At 41.6% G+C, this 15,684-nt stretch overlaps 1 protein-coding gene across 1 annotated transcript; it reads right to left on the bottom strand.

Moving 5' to 3' along the window:
- Nucleotides 1-3,376: 3,376 nt before the first annotated feature.
- Nucleotides 3,377-12,390, bottom strand: LOC128491716 (olfactory receptor 1052-like). Its single transcript, XM_053464028.1, has 2 exons — nt 12,352-12,390; nt 3,377-4,309 (listed from the first exon to the last, which is right to left on the bottom strand). The coding sequence occupies exons 1-2, from the start codon at nt 12,388-12,390 to the stop codon at nt 3,377-3,379; spliced, it is 972 nt and encodes a 323-aa protein (XP_053320003.1).
- Nucleotides 12,391-15,684: the final 3,294 nt, after the last annotated feature.

The following is a 15,684-nucleotide window of genomic DNA, read 5'->3' as shown; positions in this document are numbered from 1 at the left end:
TAAAAAAAATCTGGATTGTATCCATGCAAAAACTGTCCAGCTTGCATAGTGAGTAATATTGGAAGGAATATTCATACTAACTTTAAAACTACTGCTATGGAGAGACTTCCTTAATAAAGGATTTTTTGCCCTACTCCACAAGAAATGTGATATATTGCGTAGAACGCCCATGTGGGCTTCAGTATATTGGCTGAACACTAAGACTACTAATGAAAAGACCAGATGAACTTGCAAAAAATATAAGGAAACACCCTTTATTTGTTGGCAAAACATTTTTTAGAACATAATCAGAAAAAAAAAATGTTTAAAATTCTGGTCAATAATGAAAGTTAATAAATATTGGAGAATTGGGGATAATTTTGAAAATATCAGGAAGAAGGAGATGAAATTTTGCCTATAAATTCTGCACCCTAAAGGTCTAAATGCTGAGTTAGAAGTTCCAAATAACCTATTTTAAATATACATTTATATTCTTTTTTGGGCAATAATATGAGGGGCCGTTGGGGACATTATTTCAGGTTTTTTCCCCATGTATATCACATAGTGAAACGCATATATCATATAGTGAAACGCATATATCATATCTAATGAATACATATTTATAGCGCAGGGTACACTATGATATGTTTCCTTATTTTACATGTCAATCGTTATTAATCCTTAAAAGAAGATTTATTGTGTTTTGGAGAAGTGAACTCTGGTCTTTGTTGCTGCTCTTGTACATCATTTGGTGCTGGGTTTCACAATACCTTTATTTACTGAGACACGTTTAATAGAACTAGTACTTTGCTGCCATCTTGTGGTGAATCCATATATTACAGACTTTGAGTGAAAGATTGACTTATGCCTTGCTGCACACCCTGTGTTTGGGGCCTCAGAGAATGTTTTATATCCAAAGAAGTGTCTATGGTGCGGGGTCAGAGTGTATATTGTTAGTATGTAGTTATAACACATCATAAGTAACAGTAAAAATCCAACATAAACATGACCCTTGCACTGCCCATACCCAGGAGGTTCCCCATTTCCCAAACCCGAAATAAAAGACAGACACCAGCAGGATTGGACTTAGAAAAGGCTGAGACATTTATTTAACAAATGTCTCGACATAACTTTATTTAACATATTGTAAATTATTGTAAAAAACACTTTAATAATAACTTCTGTATAAATACTATACAGTCTTCTGTACATCTGTGTACAAACAGCTGAGGGTTCCCAACCTAAACACAAAACAATGGCTTCACACTACCCCTTCCGCCGGATACCACAATCGCCCAAGCGACCGCGGGTCGGATAGGGGAGCTCCACCTTAACGCTTTGGTTAATCCTGTACAGGGAGGGCATTAACTCTAACCTCTAACCAAAACCATCAACTTGCCGCTCCCATTATCATTCAAACTTCTCCAGGGAACTCCTCCGCCACAGCAAAGAAAACGGATCCTGCAAAAAGAAAGAGGGAAAGGGGGAAAGAAAAAACACACAAAGCCAACACAAAAACACAAAGCAAAAGACAAAAAAGGGGGAGGTTGGGCGGGAAACTGCTCCTGTGGTGTTCAGTAATTGCCCCCTGCACGTGTGCTTAGAGGGTCTTTATAGCCCTGTCCCCTTCCCCCTAATACCATGTGCACCGTCCTGTAGTGCTGGCAGGGTCATGTTCCCCTTAAGCCTATGACTCCAGGGTTTCTTGATACTTAATAATAATAATAATAATATTATTATTATTATTCATAATCTAATTATCTTTTTTCATTAAGTGTCAACCAATTACACAGCACTGTACACTTTAAATGGGGCAGTTAACACATACATAATAAATACACATTAACACATAGAGACACATCAGAAGAATACACATTGTCAAAAAATTATATTTACTTACACAGGAGATGTGAGTACAAGTAGGCAACTTACAACTTTCTGAGTTGCCTGTGACTTAAAGGCTGACATAGAGCATTCAACTATATACTCCTGTGCAGCAACCCCTCAGCGTTAGAAGTCTATATTTCATCTCCATTGTCTTTAAAGTCTGTGGAACCCCTCTTCAAGATTATTTTTTTATATATTATTTTTTTGTCTGATTTTATTGCGCTCACAGAAACCAAATATTACTTTTTTCAGGACAGCAAGGGATTTCTTCTTATAAATTGGTATGGAAAACAAACAACACACTATGCAAACAAAATTCTTCATTCAACAGCATTTTCCCCACTAGCATATATATGTCATGTTTTTGGGATGATTAATGGGCCCGTGTCTCATTTGGGGCTGTATTAGACAACCAATATAGACATATTTTATATATCTCACACCATCATCTCCCAAAGTTTCTTAATTTTTTCTAAGTGTTTATGTGCATGTACAAAAAAACCTCACAGTTTGCATGGTATCATCCCCCAAGTTCATCAATGCCCCACATGCATAGGTTTGTAATGCCTATGGTTTTTTCCAGCATCAGCTGTTTTTTCCAACAGATCATAGAGGAGAGCAGCACTGAAGGGGATTAAAGTGCAAGACGTACTATTACATTCTGCGTCCTCAAAGGTAAGGAACTGTGTGGACGTAATAGTACGTCCTGTGTCGCAAAGAGGGTAAGTCATTTGAGTTAAGCCTTTAACGCAATTGACAACTTAAACCTTTGCACTAAAATTGCAAAAATACATAAATTAACATAGATGTCAATCTGAGTCTCCTCAATTCCTCAAGGAAATAGATCTACACTAGTAACTGAAGCCAGTCACAGTTTCATTTTTTGGAACCATCAAGGATACACCTGCAAATTAAACATGACCTGTGAAGGTACCATTCCACCCGAACACCACATTTTAGTCTTACAAATAACAAGATTTTACTATAATACAGGAGCAAGCAGTTGAGAATTAAGGAGAAACAGCCCCAAGCATAAGACAAAGCAAGCAACTAATGCCAACTGAGGTTCTTTAAATGGATTCTACCTTTGAATCATCATTATGTATAGTTTAAGATAAACTAAAGAAAGTGATCCTCAATGTGTGAAATTGGGAAGCAAACTCATAAAAGTAATAATAACATACCAGTAAAGATTCAACAAGTGTGTAGATCACGTTAAAATTGTGAAGCTTCATTTTGGGCCGAGGGGACATTTTTTATATACACTTAAATCTTAGATACATCTACAAAATATAATATTGTGGCTATAGTTAAGGATTGTCATCTCTTCATTCCTTTGACTAAATTTGATGGGTTTCAGCAGTGAGGTAACTTTTAGTAATATAAAAATATTGCCGTTTCCATGGAAACAGGTAAGTAAACATTAATGTCCCATAAAACATACGTAGGTAGGTGGGGGCTACAGGTGGAGAAAGCTTTTTCATCGACCATCATAAAACGACGTCATACTTCATTTGTTATTTACATGATTGTTTTGAAAGATGTACTTTGTTATTGTTGTTTTAATGTCTTCATTCCGTAGACTGTATATGATGGGATTCAACAGCGGGGTCACAATCGTGTAGCACACAGAAACCATTTTTTGTAGCCCTGAGTATTGTCCTTTAGATGGAATCACATAGTTAAAGGTTAAGGTGCCATAATACATACAGACTGAAGTAAGGTGGGAGCTGCAGGTGGAGAAGGCTTTTTGTCTCCCAGCTGAGGTGGAGATCCGGAGGATGGCGGCAATGATGTTTATATAAGTTATAGAAATAAGAAATAATGGTAGAAATAATAATGGGATGGAGTTAATTTCACTTACAATTTCACTCGCTGATGTGTCTGAACAAGAAAGTGTAAGAAGAGGAAGTAGGTCACAATAAAAATGGTCGATTGTGTTTGACGCACAAAATGTCATCTTGTGCAGAAGAACAATATGTGGCAAAACAAAAAGTATTCCACATACCCAACATGAAGATGCAAGGAGAATACAAAGATGAAGGTCCATGATGGTGGAATAACGCAATGGGTTACAGATGGCCAAATATCGGTCGTAGGACATCACGGTGAGGAGCAAACACTCATTAACAACAGATACTGAAAAAAAATAAAACTGAGTGAAGCAGCCAGCTTTGGAGATACGATTACCTTCTTTTAGGATAATGAGGAGCATTTCAGGTTCAATGGCGGTGGAGAGAAGGATGTCATTGACAGACAGGTGGCTGAGGAAGAAGTACATGGGAGCGTTGATGTGGGGAGATATGACAACCAGCAATATGATCGTAAAATTAGCCAATAGTGTTAGAATGTAATTTATGACAAACAAAAGAAAGAGGATGATTTTAGTGCTGTGAATGTTTTCAAATCCCAGAATCCAGAATTCACGGACTATGGTCTCGTTCTTAAGATGTTTGAACGTTCATGTGTAAAGAAATGCACAATAATGTTATTATTCTCTGAAGCACGCAATTTGTGAAAATACACAATAATATCTGGGAGGAAAATGTTTCTCATGGAATATTGTTTTTTTGTATGTGAGGAGACCCAAGCTCTTTTAGGGAACAATTGAACAAAATTATCAGTTTCTTGAAGTAGTAGTTAGAAGTATGAAAACAGGAAAAAAATCTGTGTGATGATGTCATTCCCATCTGCCAATTACCTAAATGCTTACATTTTACGCGACTTAATCTCGTGTTTAGAAAAGCCTTATGAAAACCCTATGAAAGGTGACATTTGATCACAGCCTTCATCTAATAATTATTATAGATTATTGTCTTAAATTCCTAAAAATATGAGGCTTTTTTTATAACCCCAAATGCTTAAGTAATCAGGTTTAAAATATAATATAACTAATATATAAATCTATATTAGGTCCTTCATTTGCAATGAAACGCTGACCAAGGCAATGTTATCTCCAGAAATGTAGTAAAATAATCTTACCATGTCTATGATATTTTCCAGACTTTTCTTGTAACAATGTGACAGGTGCCGTTCCTGATCAGCATATTTGTACAGGTTGCAAGTGATCTGCGTTTTATAGTTTGCAGGGTTCCTCTGTCGTGTCCTCCAGAAGCCTCAAGAGGTCTCCTCCCGGCATGAGAAAGGATTCCAACGAGATCAGACAGTTAATTGTCTTTTCGATAATTATCTGTTTTCTAAATGTTTTCTAAAATGTGTTCTTCATTTCTGCCAAATTGTACTCGTGAAAGAAGTCAACTTGAATCTGATTCAATACGAGTCCTTATGCATTGACTGTGATACCGTCAGGGTACCTGTTCAATTGGTACACAAGGTTCAAAATCATCTCAGATGATTATTTTTGTTTCATTTTTTTGTTATTTTGTTTTGGAAATACATTTTGTTTCATTGTGTGATGGTATATTCCCTACCACCCCCCCCCCACACACACACAACACCCACTTCTCTAAATCACAGACACCACATTTTAGGGTAAAGCACATTTTTATTGTATTTTCAAACAGTAGAGGGAGGGATACAGAAAGGAAAAAAAGGAGGGGGGGGCAACATAGGTAGCATCACAGTAGATTACAGGAGTGGTTCCCAGCATGCCATCGCGTAACAAAAGACGGGCCATGATGAAATGCAAGAACAATATCACACGGAATGACATATACAATACTTACGGAACAAGTGACCAGACACACGTCCCCCAAAAAGAGAATACAGCATGGAGGAATCCAAAAGCACGCAGGCGAATGTTTGTTTTGGATAAACACAGGCCACAGCGATTTATTTCCAAAATATAACAACCGATACGCTATCAACATATTAACAATAATATAACCTCAACAAATTCCTCCTTGCCAGGCTGGATTATATCCTGACATAACCTCTTCTGTGCGTACCCTCCCCCCCTCTTCACTAGACAACCATAGGCATAAACTCCTGCCCTTCCAACCAAAGAGTGCCAGCCACCAGCCGGCCTTTAGCTCAGTGGGCACGGTCATACCAAACCCATTAACAGAGGTTAGAGGAGGGATCCGCCCAACCTTGTTCCAGCCTCTACTGGCAAGGACAACACCGCCTCTACACCTAAAATCAGCAAGTGTGCTCCACCACAAATGCCATGGTGTCACGAACCGAGGACACAGATAGATAAGGAGCCCAGGTGCAGGGGATACGAGGGGCTCTGTCTGTACCCCACGATGCATGACGGCCGGGGGTTGTTACAGACAGGCGCAGGAATGAACCACAGACAGATCATCAGGTTTAAGAGCTGTATTGCATGTGATGGTACAACAATAATTGAACAAGGAATGTCACTTGGCAGGAAGCCCTCTTGCGGGGCACACGGCAGATAAGCCCTCTTGCGGGGCACACGGCAGATAAGCCCTCTTGCGGGGCACACGGCAGATAAGCTCCCTTGCGGGGCACACGGCAGACAAGCCCTCTTGCGGGGCACACGGCAGACAAGCTCCCTTGCGGGGCACACGGCAGATAAGCCCTCTTGCGGGGCACACGGCAGATAAGCCCTCTTGCGGGGCACACGGCAGACAAGCCCTCTTGCGGGGCACACGGCAGACAAGCCCTCTTGCGGGGCACACGGCAGACAAGCCCTCTTGCGGGGCACACGGCAGACAAGCCCTCTTGCGGGGCACACGGCAGACAAGCCCCCTTGCGGGGCACACGGCAGACAAGCCCCCTTGCGGGGCACACGGCAGACAAGCCCCCTTGCGGGGCACACGGCAGACAAGCCCCCTTGCGGGGCACACGGCAGACAAGCCCTCTTGCGGGGCACACGGCAGACAAGCCCTCTTGCGGGGCACACGGCAGACAAGCCCTCTTGCGGGGCACACGGCAGACAAGCCCTCTTGCGGGGCACACGGCAGACAAGCCCTCTTGCGGGGCACACGGCAGACAAGCCCTCTTGCGGGGCACACGGCAGACAAGCCCTCTTGCGGGGCACACGGCAGACAAGCCCTCTTGCGGGGCACACGGCAGACAAGCCCTCTTGCGGGGCACACGGCTGGCCGCAACTCAGGAACATGGCAGGTTGCCCACTTACAGGGTACTCGACTTTGGAGTCCACTTACTTGGGCGCTGGCCGCAACTCAGGAACATGGCAGGTTGCCCACTTGCAGGGCACACGGCAGGTTGCCCACTTGCAGGGTACTCTACTTGGGAGTCCACTTAGTGGGGCGCAGGCCGCAACTCAGGAACACGGCAGGTACTGGAACAAGGCAGGTACTGGAACAAGGCAGGTACTGGAACAAGGCAGGTTTCTGGAGCAAGGCAGGTTTCTGGAGCAAGGCAGGTTTCTGGAGCAAGGCAGGTTTCTGGAGCAAGGCAGGTTTCTGGAGCAAGGCAGGTTTCTGGAGCAAGGCAGGTTTCTGGAGCAAGGCAGGTTTCTGGAGCAAGGCAGGTTTCTGGAGCAAGGCAGGTTTCTGGAGCAAGGCAGGTTCTGGAGCAAGGCAGGTTCTGGAGCAAGGCAGGTTCTGGAGCAAGGCAGGTACTGGAGCAAGGCAGGAATCAAACAGGTAGTCCTTTGACTTCAATGTCAAGGCCCAGACTGCAGGGCTGGGCAGGCTTATAAAGGCTGTGATAATCAGGTAAGCAACTGCAGCTGGACCTGATAATTGGTTTGAGTGGTTCTGAAATGCCAGGGCGGCCACTAGTGGCTGGAAACATGAAATGAGCAACGCAAAATATAAACAAGTCCGGTCAGCGCATGGGGAAACGTGACACATGGCCTGCTCCAACACATCTTGTAATGGCAGATTAAATAAATCAAGGCCCAGGTCTGTAAGATGGACCCCGTCACTTTGAAAGTAAACCTCTAGAAAATCCTAAACTGAATTTAAAACCCCCCAGTACCTAAAACAAATTTTGAAACCGACCTATTTAATTTAATCCTTGATCACTCCAAGGCTCGGTGATCATGCAAACATCTCCAATAATTACAAGAAACCACCTCTGACCAGACCATACAAATATCGGGAAACAGTACCAGCAGCCACACCAAGTTTGGTGCCCCGTACAGGTATAGTTGTTCCTTCTGAGATGGATCAAGAAAACATCCAGTGCCCCTAGCAAACGAGACAGTTGGACCAACTGGCAAAAACACCAGGCAAAAACCCAATCTGTTCCCTTCCAGGGCGCACTCCTGCTCGTCAACGGGCACAATAGACATAGGAGTGGTTGACAAAACAGATGGAAAACAGATGGAAAAGCGATCTGGTCAGTACACCTGTACTTTATTGGTTGATGGCAGACGAGCCCCCTGCTGGCTACCAACAGAGTCGCTCATACAGACTTTTAAAATCCTGGTGCCGCAACTTGGCCAGGAGAGACCACTGGTCTCCCTGCTTCCAGAGTTAAAGGTCCGTACGAAAGACCAATAAAGTCTCTTGTATGGACCTTTAACTCTCGGAACGGGGGGAGACCATGGTCTCCCCAGGCCAAGTTGCGCCGCCAATTGGTTGATGCCAGAAGAGGCCCCTGCAGGCCACCAATAGAGTCGCTTGCATGGCCCTTTAAATCCTGACGGGGAACTTGGCCTGTCTCCCGGCTCTAAGTTTAACTCCTGACGGCGAACCTACTGATTTCCGCTCCCGTTATCTACGCCGTTTTGGTTGATGCCAGAGGAGGCCCCTGCAGCACTCCTGACGGCGAACCTACGGATTTCCACTTCCGTTAACCCCTGGGATGCTGCGTAGATAAGGTAGGCTAGATGGGGAAGGGACCAGGGAGATTAGTAGACGATTTGCTGCCGCCATGTTTATGCACAAGTCTAATTATTACAGGAGAAAACAAGAATCAAAATTTGGTGGTTCTCAGACAGGAAAGCGGAGTAGATAACTCAAGTACATCATCCAAATGTTTTACAGTTGACTTCCTTGTCCCGAAATATCATATGGATTGTTGGCTTAATCGGGGGACCAACAGACGCTTAAAATTTTAGCAGACTACAGTAGATTCTCGGTCCACCTGAGAGTTCCAGGGAAACCTGATATCCTCTCGTTGGTTATAAGTTGCAGCGTCTCGCGATTCCAGATGCTGCCAGTAGGTAGAAAGAGTTGTAGGAAATGGGGATAGTGTACAGGGCCAGTGACAAGCTCTTTCAGGCAGGAGTAATGGGAAACACAGAGCAGTGATTACTGTCTTTTCGGGGGCTGTAATCCCTTCCAGGGCTAGGGTCCGTAGTCTGTGGGGAGGAGGCTGGCCCTCAGTCCTCTCAAGGAGTCCCAGTGATGGAGGGTTCTCTCAAAGTTGGGCCATGGAGGAGAAGAGCCCCTGCTGTAGTAGGGCTGCTTCTTCTGTGTCAAGTAAGTACTTTTTTGTTAAGGAAGAGTGCATATTATATTATTGACAGAGGGTAAGAGTACTTAATATGCTCGCTTCTATTCTGGGGACAATAAATTATCACTTTAAGGACAAGTCAAGCTGAAAGAACAAAAATATGCAAGAGAAGAAGCTGAGCTGTGGGAAAAGAGACAGGGACACAGAATCTGTCAGCGGAAAAAGGTAGGTAGACATTGTGAGAGAGCCTGAGAGCAAGCATGAGGGAGGGAGTGTGAGATAGTGAGTGACAGTATGGGTGCTTTTGCATTTTAAAGTCTGGGGTGCCGAGGGGGCAACATAGGATCTGCTCCTAAATCTAATCATAAGTATCCGTCCAAGTCGCCTAAATTTTTCAGGAAATAAAAATACACATCTTCATGCTTCAAAAGCAACCAAAGTCACGTGTCTCATTTAGACCCTTTGAGGTCACATCTGCATGTTTGTTAATCATGCAGTGTCCATGGGTCAGCATACAACTCTAAATTAAACATGGCCTAAGAAGGTCTTCAAAATAACAACATTTCACAACGAAACTTGAGAATTGAGAATAAAAAAAATGGTATAATCCAGGAAACAACACAAGCCACTGGCCCCGACAGTCATGGGGAGAATGCTTTATAAATGGATGCTACATGCAGGGTATCATCATATGCATTAGAAGACAATGAGCCTCAAACTGTAAAGCGTGTGACCAGGCTTCGTAGGCTTTGCTACAGGTATTAACGAACGTATAATATTCAGTAGCCACACTCAGTGTAGAGGCCGGCACAACCAAGCAAATGGCAAATGTCTGATAGAAATACCTATAGACTATGCTGGGAACAGAAGGAAAACAGCAGCTAAATTCCAACAGGCTTCATAAAACTTCTACATTTCTATATCAGCTAACACTATAAACCTATTATTATACATAATTGTGTCTACGTTTAGAGCCATGCTATTTCATTGGTTTATTATTTTTTTTCATTAGAGCCTCTGTAATCTCTTTGTTCCTGAGACTGTATATAAGGGGATTTAACAGCGGGGTCACAATAGTGTAACAGACAGAAACAAATTTTTGTAATCTTAAGTATTGTCCTTCAGATGGAACAATATAATTAAACACCAAGGTCCCATAATACATACAGACCACGGTCAGGTGGGAGCTGCAGGTGGAGAACCCCTTTTGTCTTCCAGCTGAGGTGGAGATCCGGAGAATGGCGAGAATGATGTTTAGATAAGTTACAGAGATAAAGATTAATGTCAGAAATAATATTGGGATAGAGTTGACAGCACCTAGTGTTTGAATGGTTGATGTTTCCGAACAAGCAAGTTTGAGAAGCGGAGGAAGGTCACAATAAAAATGGTTAATTCTATTTGAGCCACAAAATATCATCTTGTGCAAAAGAACGATATGTGGTATGGAAATGAGGATCCCACATGCCCAAGATAAAGTTGCAAGAAGAATACAGAGTTTGAGGTCCATGATGGAGGAATAACGCAATGGGTTACAGATGGCCAAATATCGATCGTAGGACATCACGGTGAGGAGCAAACACTCATTACCGCTGCAAACACCTAGAACATAAAATTGAGTGAAGCAGTCGGTCTCGGGCATGGCATAGCCTTCACTCCAAATAATCCGGAGCATTTTAGGTTCAATGTTCGTTGAGAGAAGGATGTCATTTAAAGACAGGTGGCTGAGGAAGAAGTACATGGGAGCGTTGATTTGGCGACATGTGAGGACCAGTAATATGATTGTGAAGTTAGCAGATAATGTTAAAATGTAGCTTATAAAAAACAAAAAAAATAATAAGACTTTAGTGTTGTGGATGTTCTCAAATCCCAGGATCCAGAATTCCTTGATTATCGTCTCATTTTTAAGCGGCTTAGACTTTCGTATTAAAAATAAATGCACAATAAAATTAATCCCTGAAACACAAAAATTGTAAAAGTAGACAAAAACATTTAAGAAGGGTGTTTTTATCCCCCACCAAAAAGAATATATTACCTGGGACACGACACTGTTTTATGGAAACAGATCAAACAATGTATGGCTTGGCACTCTAAGGTAAAGTTGGGTACACACTCCTATGGTAGCCGAAATTATGACTAAATCCAATAACTAATCTTTACACAAGACTCAGAAGGTCCTTGTGTGGAGTCTAGAAAGTGTCAGACCTTACCACGGAGACATGACAAAATTGGAAGTTTGGCCTTTTTTTCCTTCTTGTCAACTATCCATCATTAATTATGAGGCTCAGTCTGTATCTTTTTCTTTCTTTTTTTGTTTTCTCCAGTAGTAACATAAATGATTAGACACACATAATTATATTTCTTGTAGTTGAGTGCTACTCCTGCTGGATAAAGATTATGGTTGAAGACCAACTTCTGCACAGAAGTAAGAGAGCACAAACCCAGAAATGACCAGAAAAGTTAAAGGGAGATTTTCTGCTAAACTCTTGAGGGAACGGTTAAGAAAACCAAATTTTTAGTTTGTAACATTTGCGGAATCATATTAAGAGTAAAAAAACTTTTAACGGCACTTCAATATGGAGGACTACCCGATCTATACGCGGAGACTACAAACATCAAAAATAGGAAAAAAAATGTGTTGGAGGACATCATTTCCATTTAATCTGCCAATTTTCTTACTTGTAATAGCTCAAATGTTACGTGGTCTTTGACCTCGTCTTAAATGTAAAATAGACCTATGAACACCCAATGCATGCCTCATTTCAATCACAGCCTCCACCTAATAATGACTCTAGATTGTTGTCCCCGGTTCCTCTACTCTAGGCTCCAGGCTCTTTGGTAATAGAAACATAAGAACACGTAATCCGTCCTTGGTCTTGTGTTAGAGATCTAGGCTGTTCTATTTACAGTATCTTCTACCCTCTCAGTAAAGTAAAACATCCTTACATTCAATCTCTGACCCTCTAGTTTTAGATTATGACCTCTTGTTCACCTCCTCTGAAATGAACTTCTCTTCTGTACTTTGTTAACTCCCTTTATATATTGGAATATTTCTATCCTATCTCTTCTCTCTCAGTTCTCATCCATGTTATGCCTTGAAAATTCTATCCGTGTACAATGTCCTACCACAAAACCCTTTATTTTAAGCCCCATTAAATGCAGATGAATACGGTCACTCAATCTTACCTGGTTTTCGTAATTTTCTAAATCCTTCTGCGATGACATCATGACGCTGACTCGTGTTTATCGCAATGTTTTTTTAGGCTGGAAAGAATCTACTCTTTATAGTTTTTCAACGTTATACTGCCATATCCTCAAGAACCCCCAGAGGTCTCCTTATGGCCCGAGAAGCAACACCGGAGAGACAAGGCGGTTAATTATCCTCAGGTGGCTATTAAAGAAATGGTTTCTGAATTTCTGCAATATTGCACAGATCTATAATCTACATTTGTTCAGTTCAACAAAGCAAAATAAGAGAGATAATGAAATGTATGTTGGCTTTATAAAAATGGAAGGCTTCTTTTTGTGCAAAAGTCCTGTTTAGTTGTGTGACCTTGGATAAAATGATATGCTTTCTAATGCCTAGGTACCACTGCGGCCTGTTAGCAGGTCTTGTCTAGACTTGTACTTACCCTGATACCACTTATATCAGTCTGAAAGCCTCGTTCACAGGCTCCTGTCTGCAGGGCCGGACTGGCACACCGAGAAACCAGGAAATTTCCCGGGGGGGCCGGCAGACCAACATTCAAAGAGTCCGTGGTGTGGCCACGAAGTTCAAATCATCCGTAAGACCGCCTTCGGCGGCCACCTAATAAAATTAAAGTGGCCGGTGTGGACGCATTGTGTGCAAGTGTCCCAATGACAGTGCCTCATTAAGGCTCTTCCTCCCACCCTTTACAGAGCCTTTCCTGGTGTGTGTGTGTCTGGGTGTGTGTCTGGGTGTCGGTGTGTCAGAGTCTGTCCTGGTGTGTGTGTGTTTGGGTGTCACTGTGGCAGATCCTGTCCTGGTGTGTGTGTCTGGGTGTCGGTGTGTGTGTTTGGGTGTGTGTTTGGCAGAGCCTGTCCTGGTGTGTGTGTGTTTGGGTGTCGGTGTGTCAGAGTCTGTCCTGGTGTGTGTGTGTGTTTGGGTGTCACTGTGGCAGATCCTGTCCTGGTGTGTATTTGGTTATCTGTTTCCTGGCAATTTACTTACTGTAGGAATTAATTGAACTATTTAATTTTTACTTGTCCAGAGATAAAATGCCTTCCTGTATTTGTAGTCACTTCAGAGGACAACATTTTCTAGAGCCAGAAATCAGTGAGAGGAAAAGTAAAGGTTTTATGATATTAACTATTTCAATAAGCAGATATTATCACAAAGGTATAGTCGTAGGAACTTGGATTGTGGTTGGGATCTTCAGAGTCAGTGAACACCAATTTAATTGTAGGGCCTGATTTCATTCATTCATATAGGGGTGTTTGACAGTTACATATACCAAGGGCTGTAAATTCATACTAGGTTTGTGCGTTTGTCTTCGGGCGAACATGATAACAAACACGAAGAGTCCGTTTTTTTTGTTTGTAAAACGTAGGCAAAGACGAAGACACGAAGAATCTTTGCGATCGTCTTCGTCTACTAATCTCCCTGGGTCCCTTCCCCATCTAGCTTACCTTATCTTCATGGCATCGCAGGAGTTGACTGAAGCGGAAATCCGCAGGTTCGTCGTCAGGGGTTACAGGGCAGTGCGAGTGAGCCTATTGGTCACCTGCAGGGTCTTCCTCTGGCATCAACCAATTGGTCTCCCCGCTGCAAGAGTTAAATGTCCGCACTCGCAGACATTAATTCTGTCGAACTTGCAAACTCTTTTTTCTATTTATTTTGGGGTTTTTTTAAAACCATTACACGAAAGGATCATGGGAATATATTTTATTTGAATAAATGCAAATGAGCACACTAGCATATATGGCTAATATATGTTCGGACAGAATGCTGCCCTCTGTTGGTTAGATACATTAAGTAGCATAATAACTTTGGATTTCAAGCATATGGAACAATGCTACTCAATGTATAACCAACAGAGGGCAGCATTCTGTCCGAAGATATATTAGCCATATGGGGCAGTGTGCTCATTTGCATTTATTCAAATAAAATATATTCCCATGATCCTTTCGTGTAATGGTTTAATACAAAAAAACTCCCAAAATAAATAGAAAAAGAGTTTGCAAGTTCGACAGAATTAATATCCGCGAGTGCGGACATTTAACTCTTGCAGCGGGGAGACCAGCGGATCATGGGAATATATTTTATTTAAATAATTAATAAATGAAAATGAGCACACTACCACATATGGCTAATATATCTTCGGACAGAATGCTGCCCTCTGTTGGTTTTACATTGAGTAGCATAATATTCTGCCCGAGAATATATTAGCTATATATGGTAGTGTGCTCATTGGTCGCCAGCAGGAGGCCACCAATAGGGTTGCTGATACGCACATTTAAACTACTGGCGCCAGAGCTGCTGTAGTACACGTTAACCCCATATTAACCAGAAAAAACGAAGAAAAAACAAACACGAAGAATGTCCGCGAATATTCGCCCGAAGAGAAGACAGGAACGGGCGAATATTCGCGGAATACGAAGATTTTTTTTTGATGAAGACGAGCATGAAGACGAACATGAAGAGCCCCCTGGTGCCCAAGTCTAATTCGTACAAAAAAGAAACCACCACAAATTTTAACAAAGACTGGTGGTGAAATAAGTGTATGGAAAGGGTTAAAATACCCTGTGGTTTGATGGAGATAAATTGAATTGACTGGCTTCAAAGATAGGATATGATGCAGAATGACCAGATTTGGAAAAAAAATGGTTTGCAAATATAAAAACGCCACTTGTGCTGACTGCCTTCAAACTTGCAAAAAAAATTTCTAAACTCATGACAAATAGTAGAATATATGTTTAGCAGTTTTTTTTCATTAGCTTTGTAGATGAATAAAAAGTTTTTCAAATAAAAGTGAGAAAAACTTGTTTTTGTCAATTTTTCATCATATTTTATTATTTTTTTTATGGGAAATTGGATGATATGATCAAACATATGGTACCTGAGGAAAGCCTTTTATGTTCTGAATAAATATATAATATATAACTTGTGGGAGTACACTAAATGAGAGAGAACAAAATTACAGCTTAAAGTGTTAAAACAGCTTGGTCATGGAAAAAAAAAACAGCCTGGATCTTAAGGGGTTAATCAAACCTTATTACACAGGTTTACAGTATATGCAGATTCATTTTTACATTTCGTATAACTAATACTCTGCTGCCCTCGTGTGGTCAATAATCATACTACAGCCTTTCATTTACTGATCCACTTTTAACATTATTAATAATCTGCTGTAATAATTATATTCCAAATACAAAATATGAAAGTGCGCTTAGTGCTTCAAGGACTTAGAGCTCTCAATGGTTTTTTAATTTTGATAGTAAATCAAATACAATTAAATCTATCATCAATAAACAGTGGAACATTTTACAGAAAGATGA

This window comes from Spea bombifrons, chromosome 4, assembly GCF_027358695.1.
Source record: "Spea bombifrons isolate aSpeBom1 chromosome 4, aSpeBom1.2.pri, whole genome shotgun sequence".
NCBI classification, from domain to species: Eukaryota; Metazoa; Chordata; class Amphibia; order Anura; family Pelobatidae; genus Spea; species Spea bombifrons.
The sequence above is the reverse complement of the archived record's forward strand: the minus strand, read 5'-3'. Positions and strand labels throughout refer to the sequence as shown.